This window comes from Neophocaena asiaeorientalis, unplaced genomic scaffold (genome assembly GCF_003031525.2).
Source record: "Neophocaena asiaeorientalis asiaeorientalis breed wild unplaced genomic scaffold, Neophocaena_asiaeorientalis_V1.1 scaffold134, whole genome shotgun sequence".
Classification (NCBI taxonomy): Eukaryota; Metazoa; Chordata; class Mammalia; order Artiodactyla; family Phocoenidae; genus Neophocaena; species Neophocaena asiaeorientalis.
In genome coordinates, this window is record NW_020185339.1 from 24,137,132 (window position 1) to 24,149,971 (window position 12,840).

The 12,840-nt window shown below is 51.7% G+C and overlaps 2 protein-coding genes across 5 annotated transcripts; both read right to left on the bottom strand.

Moving 5' to 3' along the window:
• Nucleotides 1-706: 706 nt before the first annotated feature.
• Nucleotides 707-3,901, bottom strand: MYL6 (myosin light chain 6). Of its 2 annotated transcripts, XM_024736828.1 has the most exons (7): nucleotides 3,801-3,901; nucleotides 3,502-3,529; nucleotides 2,506-2,649; nucleotides 2,127-2,300; nucleotides 1,952-2,029; nucleotides 1,602-1,646; nucleotides 707-898 (listed from the first exon to the last, which is right to left on the bottom strand). In XM_024736828.1, exons 1-6 carry the CDS (start codon nucleotides 3,801-3,803, stop codon nucleotides 1,618-1,620), a joined length of 456 nt encoding a protein of 151 aa, XP_024592596.1. In that variant the 5' UTR covers nucleotides 3,804-3,901; the 3' UTR covers nucleotides 707-898; nucleotides 1,602-1,617. The 2 variants fall into 2 exon arrangements, with proteins under 2 accessions (XP_024592596.1, XP_024592595.1); XM_024736827.1 differs by lacking the exon at nucleotides 1,602-1,646.
• A 277-nt stretch (nucleotides 3,902-4,178) lies between these two features.
• Nucleotides 4,179-8,361, bottom strand: MYL6B (myosin light chain 6B). Of its 3 annotated transcripts, none has more exons than XM_024736824.1 (8): nucleotides 8,195-8,361; nucleotides 6,720-6,954; nucleotides 5,978-6,005; nucleotides 5,622-5,765; nucleotides 5,219-5,392; nucleotides 4,614-4,691; nucleotides 4,422-4,459; nucleotides 4,179-4,284 (listed from the first exon to the last, which is right to left on the bottom strand). In XM_024736824.1, exons 2-7 carry the CDS (start codon nucleotides 6,906-6,908, stop codon nucleotides 4,431-4,433), a joined length of 642 nt encoding a protein of 213 aa, XP_024592592.1. In that variant the 5' UTR covers nucleotides 6,909-6,954; nucleotides 8,195-8,361; the 3' UTR covers nucleotides 4,179-4,284; nucleotides 4,422-4,430. The 3 variants fall into 3 exon arrangements, with proteins under 3 accessions (XP_024592592.1, XP_024592593.1, XP_024592594.1); XM_024736825.1 differs by having other exon boundaries at nucleotides 6,720-7,018; XM_024736826.1 differs by lacking the exon at nucleotides 8,195-8,361 and adding an exon at nucleotides 7,858-7,886.
• Between the last annotated feature and the right edge of the window lie 4,479 nt (nucleotides 8,362-12,840).

Sequence of the window (12,840 nt, forward strand, 5' to 3'; positions counted from 1 at the left end):
GTGGCTGTGAGGTGGGGCGGGGGTGGGGGGGTGGGGGTGGGGAAGCAGGCTGTGGGCAGCACTCCTGGGAGTCTTTCCCAGTGGCGCTCGGCGGGGCTGCAGAGGCACTGGGCCTCTCTCCCAAACAGGCCAAGGGCAGCACAGCTGTCCAGACTGTATGACTGGTGCAGGGACTGGGCAGAGGCTCTCTCTCACCTGCCCTCAAAATAGCCATTTAAGACTTGGAAGGACATCCTCACATCCCAGAGATTTTGTCTATTTATCCTTTCAGAAGTGGTGGCTTCATATCTTCCCTTATTAGGCGGGGAGAAGGCAGGCATCTCAGCTACTTGTTACTGTTGGCCCCTAGCCTTGCTGAAGTGAGAGACAGGCTCAGGCAGTGCTAATATGGCCTGGCTTTCGTGCCAATAAACACTCCCCGGGCTCCCCGACAAAAGGCCTTCAGTGCCGGGGAGGGCTAGGAGAGGACTCAGCGCCATATGGGATGGCACAAGGGTGGCCAGCGTTGCTGTTACAGGGATTTATGGCTTTCCTAATCCCCAAGGGGTAGCCATTGTAGCATCAATAACTAAGGCCAGCATTTCTTAAATCAAGCAAAGATGGTTCCTAGAGGCCCTTTGCCGGCTGGCTTTCCCCAGCCTCTGGTCCATTGACCCCAGACTGTCCTCCCCTTCACCCTGCTCAGGAAGGAAAGCAGAACCGCGTGTAGGGCAGAGAGCAAGTTTATTTGGTGAATGCTGATGGCAAACATCATCCAAGAGAGACAATCTGGGAAAACTACTGTGACAAGAGCACCTAGGAGGCCTCTGGGGCTACATACACAGTCTCCCACAGGGAAGGCGTGGTGTCCGCGCACACTGGGAATGTCCTCAGCCATTCAGCACCATGCGGACGAGCTCTGTGGAAAGGAGAGGGGGTGATCCAGGGAGCAGGGCCAAGGGGAGGGGTCCACCAGGGGCCAGGAGACCACAAGACCACAAAGGTAGCCTAAGAAGGAATGTGCCCACAGCAACCAACCCTGGGGTCAGTTTGCAGAGGGGCCACCTTGAGTCTGACCAGTCCTCTCAGCCCCCAGCTCCCCTCCCACCAGCTGTTATTTCCCCACCCCACCCTGAGCAGCAAGAACACAGCAGAGGCAGAAGAGTTCTCAACTACACCTACAGCTACTGTCAGCCATTGGCGGGAGGAGAAGACAGAGTTTTGGGTTAGGGTACCTCCGAGCTGCCCAGCAGAAGGACGGGAAAGAGACTTCAGCTACAGTAGCACAGTGGGGCAGGCAACCCACCCCCCGCTGCCAGCTGCCCGTGCTCCCGGGCTAAAGGATGACCATGAAGCAGGACTGGGATAGGCTGGTGTGAGTTCCCAGACACCAGCGCCCTAAGAAGCAAAACCTCAGCCCATTCTAGGAGAGGAGGAGGTACCACACCCCCAGGCTGTCTTCCTCTTTGAGGAACCCCTCCCGTCCCCAGTCAGCTCCATGCAGAGACATGCCAGGAGGAAGTCAGATGGTAGTAGGGGAAGGGCAGGGGCTAGAGAGCAAAGGCTGGGAAGAAAAACACTGGGGAGGTCAACTAGAGAAGAGGGGCTGGGAGGAGCCGTACCCGCCCCATGGGCCCGTCACCCCGACAGGATATGCCTCACAAACGCTGCAGGAAGGAAGAGACATTAATGGTGAAGACAAGACACAGACATGGGGTGAAGGGGTCAGGCGGCGAGGGATTAGACATCCATTTATTTTACTTCCCATCCCTTTCCCACCCTTCATGCCACATAAGCCCTTCCTTTCCTGTCATACCCCCCTGGCCTCCCACTCCTGGGCTGGGCTGGGCCCTGCCCCTTGCCTGTTGGCACTTTTTGGAGCCTGAATCCAGGGACAGGGAAAGCCCCAAATGCTGCACTTGAGCTGCCCTGTATGGCTGCTTCCTCCGTGAGACCCCAGTTAGTCCCTCACCTTCATAGTTGATACAACCATTGCTGTCCTCGTGCCCCGCCACCAGCATCTCTACTTCTTCCTCTGTCATCTTCTCACCTGCAGAGGGGAAGAAAGAGTGAGCGTTCTGGAATTGGATGACACATGAGGTCTATCAGGTGGCACCTCAGCTCAAGAAGGAAGGGCAGAGCCTTACCCAGTGTGACGAGAACATGCCGGATCTCAGCACCCATGACGGTGCCGTTCCCTTCCTTGTCAAACACCCGAAGGCCTTCGACGTAGTCCTCGTAGGTGCCCTGGTCCTTGTTCTTGGCCACAGTCTGCAGCATGGGCAGGAAGTGCTCAAAGTCCAGCACCTTCACGTTCATCTCTGCCATAAAGGAGGTGGAAGCAAAGTCACATGCATTCTCAGCACTGGGGATTATGTGGTTCCCACTCAAGGCAGGAGAAATCTTATCTGGGACTTGCTAGACAAGAGCTGCTTGAGTTCAGGGCCTAAGAAGACAAAGCGAAGCTATCAGCTAAAGACTGCAGACCCACTACCACACTGCAGAGTTATTCTTAAGGACCCTCACCATCACTCTTGGGGTTCCCCAGGACCTTGAGCACCTCGGCGTTGGTGGGGTTCTGGCCCAGGGCCCTCATCACGTCCCCACACTGGCTGTACAGGATCTTGCCATCCCCTGTTCGGTCAAACAGCTGGAAGGCCTCCTTGAACTCTGAGGATTCAGATAAACATCAGCACTGGGCACGTGGGGGTTGACCCAAACCCTCCCTTACAGCCCCTGCGGCCCATTCCACTTTGATCATGCTGAGGAAACCAGATATTTATACCGCTGTGCACCCAAACCCTCTAAGAGGGATCCAGCGTCCCTTCCTCCGACTCAGGTGTCCCACATAAATACCCAGCCTTCCTCCCCTTGGCAGAGGTACCAGCCATTTACATACCCTCCGCCTGCAGCAGCCTGCCCAGCCTCCTCACCTCACTACTCAGGGCAGGGATTTGCCACCGCCCTGTCTGGGCCCTGTCCTTATAAGGAAGTGGGAGCAGCAGCCTGGGACTGGGGTCATCCCAGCCTGCCACTTCCCACCCCTCCAGTACAGAGACCTTTCAGAGAGTACAGCTACAAAGAAGTATCCTCAGCAAACTTCCCTGTTCCATTTTCACAAAGTAACAGGTCACTGCTGTCTACAGCCTTCACGATTCCAAGCTGGGGGAGGGGGAAAGTTATCACAGGAGGAGAAAAGAGTCAGAAGTAGCTAACTAAGGAACAGGGGAGCACAGGCAGCTTAATACACAGTCCCCAAGCCCCACACACAACAGGCATTAGTGACCAAGTTGTTTCACATGCCCACACCACCTAAAACTCACCCAGTGCTTGGGGCTCAGGTCTAGAGTACAAGGGAAGGGAGGAAGAAAGAGTGAGAAAAGAAAATGGAAGATCCAGAAGGAGGGAGAAGGGAATCCACGAAGTACTCCCCTGGGGGTGCTGAAGAGAAGACAGGTGGCTGGAGGGTGCTAGAGTGTCCCTCTCCCTAAGCATGACCTCAATAGGGGTCAGATTACCTACCTGCGGTCTGGTCCTCGGTGAAGTCACACTACTCAGAGAAAAGGGGAGCGGTCAGCATCTTAACTCCAATCCCCCAAGCTTCTATCCCAGTCCCAAGAACTCTGAACCACAAACTCTCGTTCTCATGCTGGGGACCCGCTTCCCAGCAGGACAGGATCCCCGACACTCCAACCCCACCTCCAACCTTTAAGGCCCTCAGGTTCCTTTACCCCCTACCTTTTGCCTTCTCCCCGCCCCCTATCCCCGGCTTCCCGCCTCTCGCCCCAAATCCCGCTCATCTTCCCAGCGCTGGGCCCCACCATCTTGACCGCTCAGCTCTGCCGGACCTTTTCCTGCAGTAATGGCTCCGGTTCCGGGCCCAACCCTAGTCTTAGTACGTCCCAATTACGTCACCCCCAGCCGACCCAGCCAATAGGAATCCTGGCCCGGGTTTATGCAGATGACGCTGCTATATTAGTAATGAGATGGGCGGGACCCACTGCTGTTCGTTTCTCTTGAGCAGCCCTATCTGGGGCACAGAAACTGCAGAAGAGGGTGGAGTGGGGCGCGAGGAATCTGCTCCTCCGAGAAGCAAGAAAGTCAGAGGTTGTCGGATTGGGGAGGGGTGGGAGGAGAAGAGAGCCCTCCCTTTCCTTCCTTCCCTCCCCCACCTATAAAGAAAGCCAGAGTCGGAGACCAAGGGAGGAACCGTCTCTTTATTTTGAAACAATAGCCTCCTGGTGGCAGGAACTTGCTTTCGCCTGCGGGGGGCGGGAGGGGGGCAAGTATCCGACCCCACCGCACCTGTGGAAAAAGATGAAAGTTGCCAAATCCTGGCGCTCTCGCGCAGCAGGACATGCAGATGTACTTCCCTGCTTTTCCACCCTGGCTGAGGGAAGGGAAGGAGGCTTGCCTGTCAAGGCGAAGTGGGAGGGCCCTACCTGTGGAGCTCAGACGCTTAGGATGTGCTTCAGGAAGGCTGCAGAGAGAGGAGGCAAGAGGGGCTGCAGAAGCTGGCCTGATGATGAGCCACCTGACTTGAGATAATATGGGTCCCAGGGTGCCTCACCCACATACCTCGAACTTCCTGCCTCCCCGCTTCCCCTGTCCCTTCGGCTTGTCTGGCCCCTCACCTTCATAGTTGATGCAGCCGTTGCTGTCCTCATGTCCTGCCAGAACTGCCTCCACCTCCTCTTCAGTCATCTTCTCTCCTGAGCCCCAGACACGGCGTTTTAGCCTCTGCCTTCCCTCCCTCATCAACCTAGGCCTCTTTCTTCTGAGTGGTACCTCCTCTTCTTCCACCCTGGAGACTTGCCCACAGCAACAGTCCCCCAAGAGAATCCTCTCCCTGTAATGAGCATGCCTTGAACGTGTCCCTGAATCTTGCTTTCCGTTTCACCTCGGTTACACCCGGTGAAAGTTTTGACAGATAAGGAAACAATTCCAGAGGATTAAGAGACATACCATATCATAGAGTACGACCATCTCTTCCAAAACCGAAACTCAAATCTCCCACCTCATCCCCTTTCCTCTGCCCTTTGGGAGTCATCTGCAGCCCACACACTTTAGCCTCCACAGGATTAAGACCTTCAGATTGTCCCCAAGGCTCTGACCTTCTCAGTCTCCTGCCCATGACCTACAGGAAAGTAATCCCTCCCTGGCTCTGCCTACTTAGCCAAGCTTCTCCTTAGTTCACCCCCTCCTCTCAGCCCCACAGGAGTTCTGGTGCCTGCCTCACCCAGGGTGGTGAGGACTTGTCTGAGCTCTGCTCCCATGACTTTGCCATTCGCCTCTTTGTCAAACACCCGAAGCCCCTCCAGGTAGTCCTGGTATGTGCCTTGGTCCCGGCTCTTGGCCACTGCCTGGAGCATGGGCAGGAAAGTCTCAAAGTCCACACGCCGGGACTTCAGCTCTGAAGATCAGAGAAGTGAAGGAAAGGTCACTGTAGTGTCACCCAGGACCCAGCTCCCATACCCACCATGAAGGGTTTTATCCCTTCAACATTCACGATGCTTTTCTGCCCCTGCGTCTGACAGTTTCTAAAGTCCTGGGACCCACCTCAGCATTTTTTGTCACCTTACCAACATTCCTCGGTTCCACCACCAAACTGAAAACCCGCATCGTCCCAGAGGTCCCCTCACCATCACTCTTGGGGTTCCCCAGGACCTTGAGCACCTCGGCGTTGGTGGGGTTCTGGCCCAGGGCCCTCATCACATCCCCACACTGGCTGTACTGGATCTTGCCATCCCCTACTCGGTCAAACAGCTCGAAGGCCTCCTTGAACTCTGAAGTATAAGGAGGGGTCAGTGTTGACAAGGGGTCCCATCACCACCAGGAAAAAGGAGATTCAGAAACTATGTGCTTGAGCTGAGCAGAACCGGGAACACAAAGAGTACTAGTGTGGGAGTTTTCAAGGTCGGGAATGGAGTTAGGGGAATAGAAGGAGGATCTGAAGAGGGACTTGGGATGGACAGTGGGCTCAGGGGCTTTGCCTCACCCTCCAGCTGGTCCTTGTTAAACTCGATCTGTGGAAGAAAAGAGCAGGTGAGGAGAGATGACAGGGCTCATTCAATCCCTCTCCAACACTCCTCCCGACCAACTGGCAGCCACTTCTGGGGAGGGGCCCAAAGGGACCAGGCTGGGAGCCCAGCCACCTCAGTCCCATTCCCAGCTCAAGACCTTGGGAGAATCCCAAGAGGAGGAATTATTGGGGGGAGGGTTTCCAGGGAACGGGGTTAATCCCATGCCACCTGTTCCCCTCCCTCTACTGCCCTGAGCCCTGCATCCCTCACATAACTGGGGGCTGAACAAAAGCTAAATTTACCCCTGGCCCCCAGCTGTGATTGTCTAACAAGTCTGTCCTCTTCAGCCTTTCCTCCTGGGGTTCAGAGCTGTGGCCTTTAGTGTTGAATAGTCAGCCAGGCACAGGCAGCAGCTCCCTCCCTTCACCTTGAAACTGTCCTCAGAACCCAGATGTTCCCCATCTTACAGGCCCTGCCTCCAGCAGGAGGGTCGGTGAGAAGGTGGGGGTGTGTGGGTGTGTACATACACACACGTGACAACAAAGACAACAGCAGAGTCATAAGCCTGGATGCTTCCAAATGGGGTACTAAGAGAAAGCGCCACTGTTATCCAGTGCTTACCAATTCCCTACCTTCTAGATACCCCTAGTCCCCTAGGCTGTATCCCACCCTTGTACCACTCCCTCCAAACTCTTTTCTCATTTTCCAGGGACTCACCACCACTTTGGAGAGATCGATGGGGGGCTCCTGGGTTTTCTCAGGGGTTGGAAGGACAGCTGGCACTGGTGCTGGCACTGGCTCAGCCTTAGTCTTGGCTGGAGGGGCCCCTGCTGCTGGCTTGGCAGCAGGCTTGGGGATAGAGGGTCCTGCTGGTTTCTTCACGGGAACATCCTTCTTGGGAGGCATGATGTCCGGTGGCCAAAGGACAGTGTGCTGATGGGGGCACCCATCTCTGTTTAAATAGCCAGGGAGTCTGGGATGTCAAGGGGCGGGGGCAGGGGCAGGGAGCCAGTTGGCTGTGGGGAGGGTGAGATAGAGGAGAGATATGACGGCCTGCCCTCACTCCCCTGGCCTCCTACAGTTCAGGACTCCTGCCCCAAGGTTTTCTCCCTTCTGTCCACCCTGCCCCAAATGCTGACCAGAACAATGGCCGCTTTGGGGGGGAGGGGAGGAGGAGGAGGCCAGAGACTGCCCAGAATGGGGGAGTTAACCTCCAGGGTGAGGATAGGATGCTTGCCAGTGACAAACCCTGAAATAGGGGTGAGGCAAAGAAGGGCATCCAGGCATTTCAGGCCCCCAACCGCCTGACTCAGAATAGCCCTTTTTCCTAGCAGCTTTAGACTCTTGAAGGCTGAGGCAGGGATGGGGGCCTTGCGAACTGGGATTGTTCAAGTGGAGTCTGGGAGTAGTGAAAGGAGAAGGAAACAAGCAGCCCTTCCATTTCCCTCTTACCATGGATGAGGAGCAGGGTAGTTGGCCCCACAGCCTAATAATCCTTAGTACCTCAAGTCCCTAACCCCCTCCCTCCCAGCCCAGAACAAGAGTGTGACACCCCCCACCCCGCATTGTACCCTGTGCCCAGTGTTGTTTTAGAGGTGGGGATGAAGGCAAGGACCAAGGAAGGAACCTTGTCCACAAGCTTATGGTCATTCAAGTCAGACAAAGGTAGGGTGCCTGCTGAACCTGCAGGGACTCCGTGGTGGCACCTGGGGGGAAGGGCAAGCTCTGAGAGGCAAAGGGCCTAATTTCTAAAATCTCTAATCCAAAAGGATGCGAGAGGTCCCCTGGGCTCCATGAGTACTCACACTCAACCGGAGGGATAATAAAACCCTGACTCAGTAGCCAGGTTACAAACCTTGTTGGGGGCGCTGGGGAAGGGTGGAAGTCGATGGGGGGAGTACGGAAGAGGGGATGGGTTGCTGGTTACTTTTGTTCTGGGGGTAAAGAAGGAGACGATTTAGATAGCATTCTGAGGAAGATAGTAGTGATTCCTCTTAGGCCCTGGGATTCAGAGAGTTGATGCTGGGTCTCCCACTCGCAAATAAAGCATTTGAATGTCATTACTGCAAATTGTCTCATTTTAGGAAAGTCAGAATCATTCCTCCAGCCGGGAGTACATCACACACACACACACACACACCCCTAAGCCTTAAATAAAGGAAAGAGTCCCTCCCCAGCGCCCCAAAACTCACCCTCCGGGGTCCAGGTAAGGGGCGGAGGCGGGGCACAGGGCATCCGCGGGCCCTGAAGGGTTAATTCCCGTGGCCTCTGAGCATGCCGGGAGTCGTAGTCCTCGCGCGCCCGCGGACTCACGGGAAACGCCGCCCTACAGAGCAGGGCGGACGCCGGCTCAGTGACTTCCGGCCCGCGGCGGCGGTTGGTGACTCACGATCGTTGGGAAGTGATTCTTGTCCCGGAACCGAAAGGCAGTGAGCACTTTACAATCCTCTTCCCTGACCCTAAAACCGCGCGCGGTCCCTCAGGATATCTCCCTTGCTCAGGCCTGCGTTACGCGTTTAGTGTGGGCGGGGATATTTTCCTGAATCCACTGGTGAGAACGCAGAACGTGGGGAAAGGCTGCAGTTGCAGCCGGCTGGATGGAGGTCAAGTAGTAGGAAGCATTTACTGCGCGGGGCAGAGTGGTGCGGTCTCTACCTTCCCTCTTGCGGTTTGGTAGAAAGAGAACAGAAGCTGTTGAGTTGCCTTGTGACTTGGAACAGTGACTTGGAACAGTTTTTGAAATGAACTGGTAGTTGAAGTAAGTGTTAAATTTTGGAATTGAGCCGGGTCACCTGCCCCAGTCTCTTAAGTTGAGATTTCTCCATTCTGCCCCGCGTATGCGCCAGCCACCTTGTCGGTTCCTCACAGGTCTCCTTGGAGTGGAGGACTGGGTTCTCCAGCCCGTGACTAAGACATCTCTTCCCAGCATTGGACATCTCTTTTCCGGAGATGGTTGTTTGTTTTTTAGATCTGTTTTTTTTTTTTTTTTAATTGAGGTATAGTTGTACAATATTACAGAAGTTTCAGGTGTACAGCAGTGCTTCACAATTTTTAAAGGTTATACTCCATTTATAGTTATTATAAATATTGGTTATATTCCCTGTGTTGTACATCCCCCAGATGTTCATCAAAGGTCTCATCTGTGTCGGGAGGGAACCAGCCCAGGCAGGCCCAACTTCACTTGCTGAATCAGTAAATGCCCTGGCGGCATACCTTGCTGGACATTGGGGCTTGCATGGGCCTGCAGGCAGTGGGTCAGAGTAGAAAACCCTCGGGAGGTCAGAAAGGTGAGGCATAAGTTAACTTTATGGGCAGTGCAGAAGTGATATTTGCTGGTTGGGGAAAGCTTGGAAGAACAGAAATGGGTTGTATAATATGGTTGGTTACAAGACTGGGTGAGGGCATAACAGATGCCTTTTAGTGTCTTTCATCACTTACACAGAAGTTGATTTCGAAGATGTGGTTTATCTGATCTTTTTACTCCTCCTCCTTTCCTTTGTGGCTGCCTTTTGGCAGTTTGCCAAGTAGAAGTAGTTATGGCATGACTTTCTAGCTTTGTAAAAAATATATTTGTTTGTTTATTTTGGCTGCACCACCTCTTAGTTGTGGCATCGTTGTTTGGTTTTTGTTTTTGTTTTTTTTGGCTGCGTTGGGTCTTTGTCACTGCACGCGGGCTTTCTCTAGTTGCAGCGAGCAGGGGTTACTCTTCCTGGCGGTGTGCGGGCTTCTAATTGTGGTGGCTTCTCCTTGTGGAGCATGGGCTCTAGGCTCGTGGGCTTCAGTAGTTGTGGCATGCAGCTTCAGTAGTTGTGGCACACAGGCTTAGTTGCTCTGCGGCATGTGGGATCTTCCCAGACCAGGGATCGAACCCATGTCCCCTGCATTGGCAGGCGGATTCTTAACCACTGCACCACCAGGGAAGTCCTGCCTTTTTGATAATAGTCATTCTAACAGGTATGAGGTGACATCTCATTGTGGTTTTGATTTGCATTTCCCCGATGATTAGTGATGTTGAGCACCTTTTCATGTACCTATTGGCCATCTGTATGTCTTCTTTGGAAAAATGTCTGTTCAGATCTTATGTCCATTTTTTTAAACAGGTTATTCATGTTTTTTTGCTTTTGAGTTGAGTTCTTTATATATTTTGGATATCAATCTCTTATCAGTGATTTGCAAATATTTTCTCTCATTCAGTAGGTTGTTTCTTTTGCTATACAGAAATTTTTTAGTTTGATGTAGTCCCACTTGTTTATTTTTGCTTTTGTTGCCTTTGCTTTGTGTGTCAGATTGGTTTTTAGTTCTTTAGGGCAGTCTTACCTTTACATTTCAGTAGTACCTTTCTAGTGCAATGCTCCACAAATGTTTTCTGAATTCCTGCCGAAGATTAGAAAATTGACAGGTAGGGGGACTGCTGCTGGAGAGAAAGCCTACTAATTTCACCAAGAAATGACAATTGGTAATCTGATAGTGAGGGAAGAGACAGGAAAATCTGTAAAAGTAGGCAAAATTTTGCCCATTATTTGGCAAAGATTTTTAAAATTGTAATATCCAAAAGAGAATATAGGAAAACATTTTTGTGTAATGCTGGTGGGAGTAGAGAATTCATATAATTTCTTTAGAATGTAGTTTGGAAGACTGTACTAAAAGTCGTTAGGGGACTTCCGTGTGCCACAACTACTGAGCCTGCGGTCTAGAGCCCACGAGCCACAACTGCCAAGCCCGCATGCCACAACTGCTGAAGCCCACACACCTAGAGCCTGTGCTCTGCAACAAGGGAAGCCACTGCAATGAGAAGCCTGCCCACTGCAACGAAGAGTAGACCCTGCTTGACGCAACTAGAGAAAGCCCGTGCGCAGCAACAAAGACCCAACGCAGCCAAAAAAAAAAAAAAAAAAATTAAAAAAAAAAGTCGTTAGGGAATTCCCTGGTGGTCCAGTGGTTAGGACTCTGCACTTTCAGTGCTGAGGGCCCGGGTTCAATCCCTGGTTGGGGAACTAAGATCCCACAAGCCACGTGGCGTGGCCAAAAAAAAAAAAAGTCATTAAAGTACATAAGTTGACCCACCAATTATACTTATCCTAAGGAAATCATTTGAGATGTGTATACTTTTGTGTTCCCACAGTGAATAGCAAAGCAGAACTACCTTCATTTCTGACAATAGAGAATCAGTTAAACTATGGGGCAGTCATTCTAAGGAACTGTACACATTGTGACCATTATAAATTATATTTTCAAGGAATATTTAATGAAGTGTAAAAATGCTTATGTGTTAAGTGAAAAAAGCAGGTTATAATATAACTCTAATTTATAAAATATGTATCTCTGTTATCATGTTAGCTTTTCTTCCTTGTGTTAGTGACCTCAGGCCTTAAAGAAAGCTGTTGCAGCTCCAGGCGTCACGTCTTCCCACTAATGACCCAAGCAGAAAGGAAGGGAGCAAATGAGGGCTTTCTTCTGTTGATGCTCCATCCCCAGGTGTATTCCTCTTACATCTTATTGACCAGAGCTGGATCACAGAGCCACTCTGAGTTGCAGTGGAGGCTGGGAAAGTGAGTATCCAGCAAAGAGGATTGTGATTAATCCCTTGGGGCTGGCACACTGCCACTAAGAATGCCCTGGGGTTCTGTATGTAGGGAAGAGGGGCAAATGGCGGGTAGACAAATGTGTTGCCACACCCAGTTAACTACAGCATGTTGTTTGGGCCAATAAAGCCACATTCCAAGAGGGCAGTATTTGTAAACATCAGTGACAGTGTACCCATATGCCATCATCTCTGCCTTTCTCTGGAAGAGGTGCCAGTGTCAAAGACCAGCTGTTTGAGAAATAACAAATTAGCATTTGTTTAATTCCTGTGATTAATGACCCTTAGTTTACTTCATCTTTGTGTAAGAGCAACAGTGTACTGAATTGTCTCATCTTGTATTTAATACGTAGATCCGTACTTCTTCTCATATGTATCCTGAATTTGAAAAGGTTGGGAAAGAGTAGGGACCCTTCTGGGATGGAAGAATTTGTGCCATGTCCTTTAGTTTTCTGGAATTGTAATTACTTGGAAGTGATGAACTAGGTAAAGAGTGCTTCTTAAAATCACACATTGCAAGATCTCTGAAGCCAGCTAGAACAGCAGGCCTTGGGCTACATGCCCAGTATTGAATAATAAAACGAGAGACCTTAGAAATATAAATTCCTCTGCCCTGTGTTTTGGGGGTTTTCACCCCTTCAGTTTTTGGGTCTGGGGAAGGGCAACAGAGACTTCTTGCTCACAGTCAAGGCTCTTAAGTTTATGGGAAGGAAGTAGAGATGGCAGAAGAACCAGCAGTGAGTACCAAGGAGTTATTGGGAAAAAAAATTAGGAGCTGAGTTAGTTGATGGCATAGAGTTTATTTTTATTTTTTTAATAAAGTTTCTTTTATTTTTTTTTATATATATATTTGGCTGTGTTGGGTCTTCGTGGCTGCGCATGGGCTTTCTATAGGTGCGGCGAGCTGGGGCTACTCTTTGTTGTGGTGCGTGGGCTTCTCATTGTAGTGGTTTCTCTTGTCATGGAGCATGGGCTCTGGGCACATGGGCTTCAGTGGTTGTGGCACGGGGGCCCTAGAGGGCACGGGCTTCAGTAGTTGTGGCGTGTGGGCTCAGTAGTTGTGGCTCACGGGCTCTAGAGCGCAGGCTCAGTAGTTGTGGTGCACTGGCTTACTTGCTCTGCAGCATGTGGGATCTACCTGGACCAGGGATTGAGCCCGTGTCCCCTGCATTGGCAGGTGGATTCTTAACCACTGTGCCAACAGGGAAGTCCCAATGGCATAGAGTTTAAATTCAGCTTTTGCTAATAAGGTGGATT

What these genes read in the sequence shown, in the direction of transcription:
- MYL6 (XM_024736827.1), bottom strand. An exon ending in GGGGAACCCCAAGAGTGATG is followed by an intron (nt 2,301 to 2,505) that starts GTGAGGGTCCTT and finishes CCTTTATGGCAG; the next exon opens with AGATGAACGTGAAGGTGCTG. An exon ending in TGGTTGTATCAACTATGAAG is followed by an intron (nt 899 to 1,951) that starts GTGAGGGACTAA and finishes TCCTTTCCACAG; the next exon opens with AGCTCGTCCGCATGGTGCTG.
- MYL6B (XM_024736824.1), bottom strand. Translation starts at nt 6,908, where the DNA reads ATGCCTCCCAAGAAGGATGTTCCCGTGAAGAAACCAGCAGGACCCTCT. An exon ending in GGGGAACCCCAAGAGTGATG is followed by an intron (nt 5,393 to 5,621) that starts GTGAGGGGACCT and finishes TCTGATCTTCAG; the next exon opens with AGCTGAAGTCCCGGCGTGTG. An exon ending in ACAAGTCCTCACCACCCTGG is followed by an intron (nt 4,692 to 5,218) that starts GTGAGGCAGGCA and finishes TCTGGGGCTCAG; the next exon opens with GAGAGAAGATGACTGAAGAG.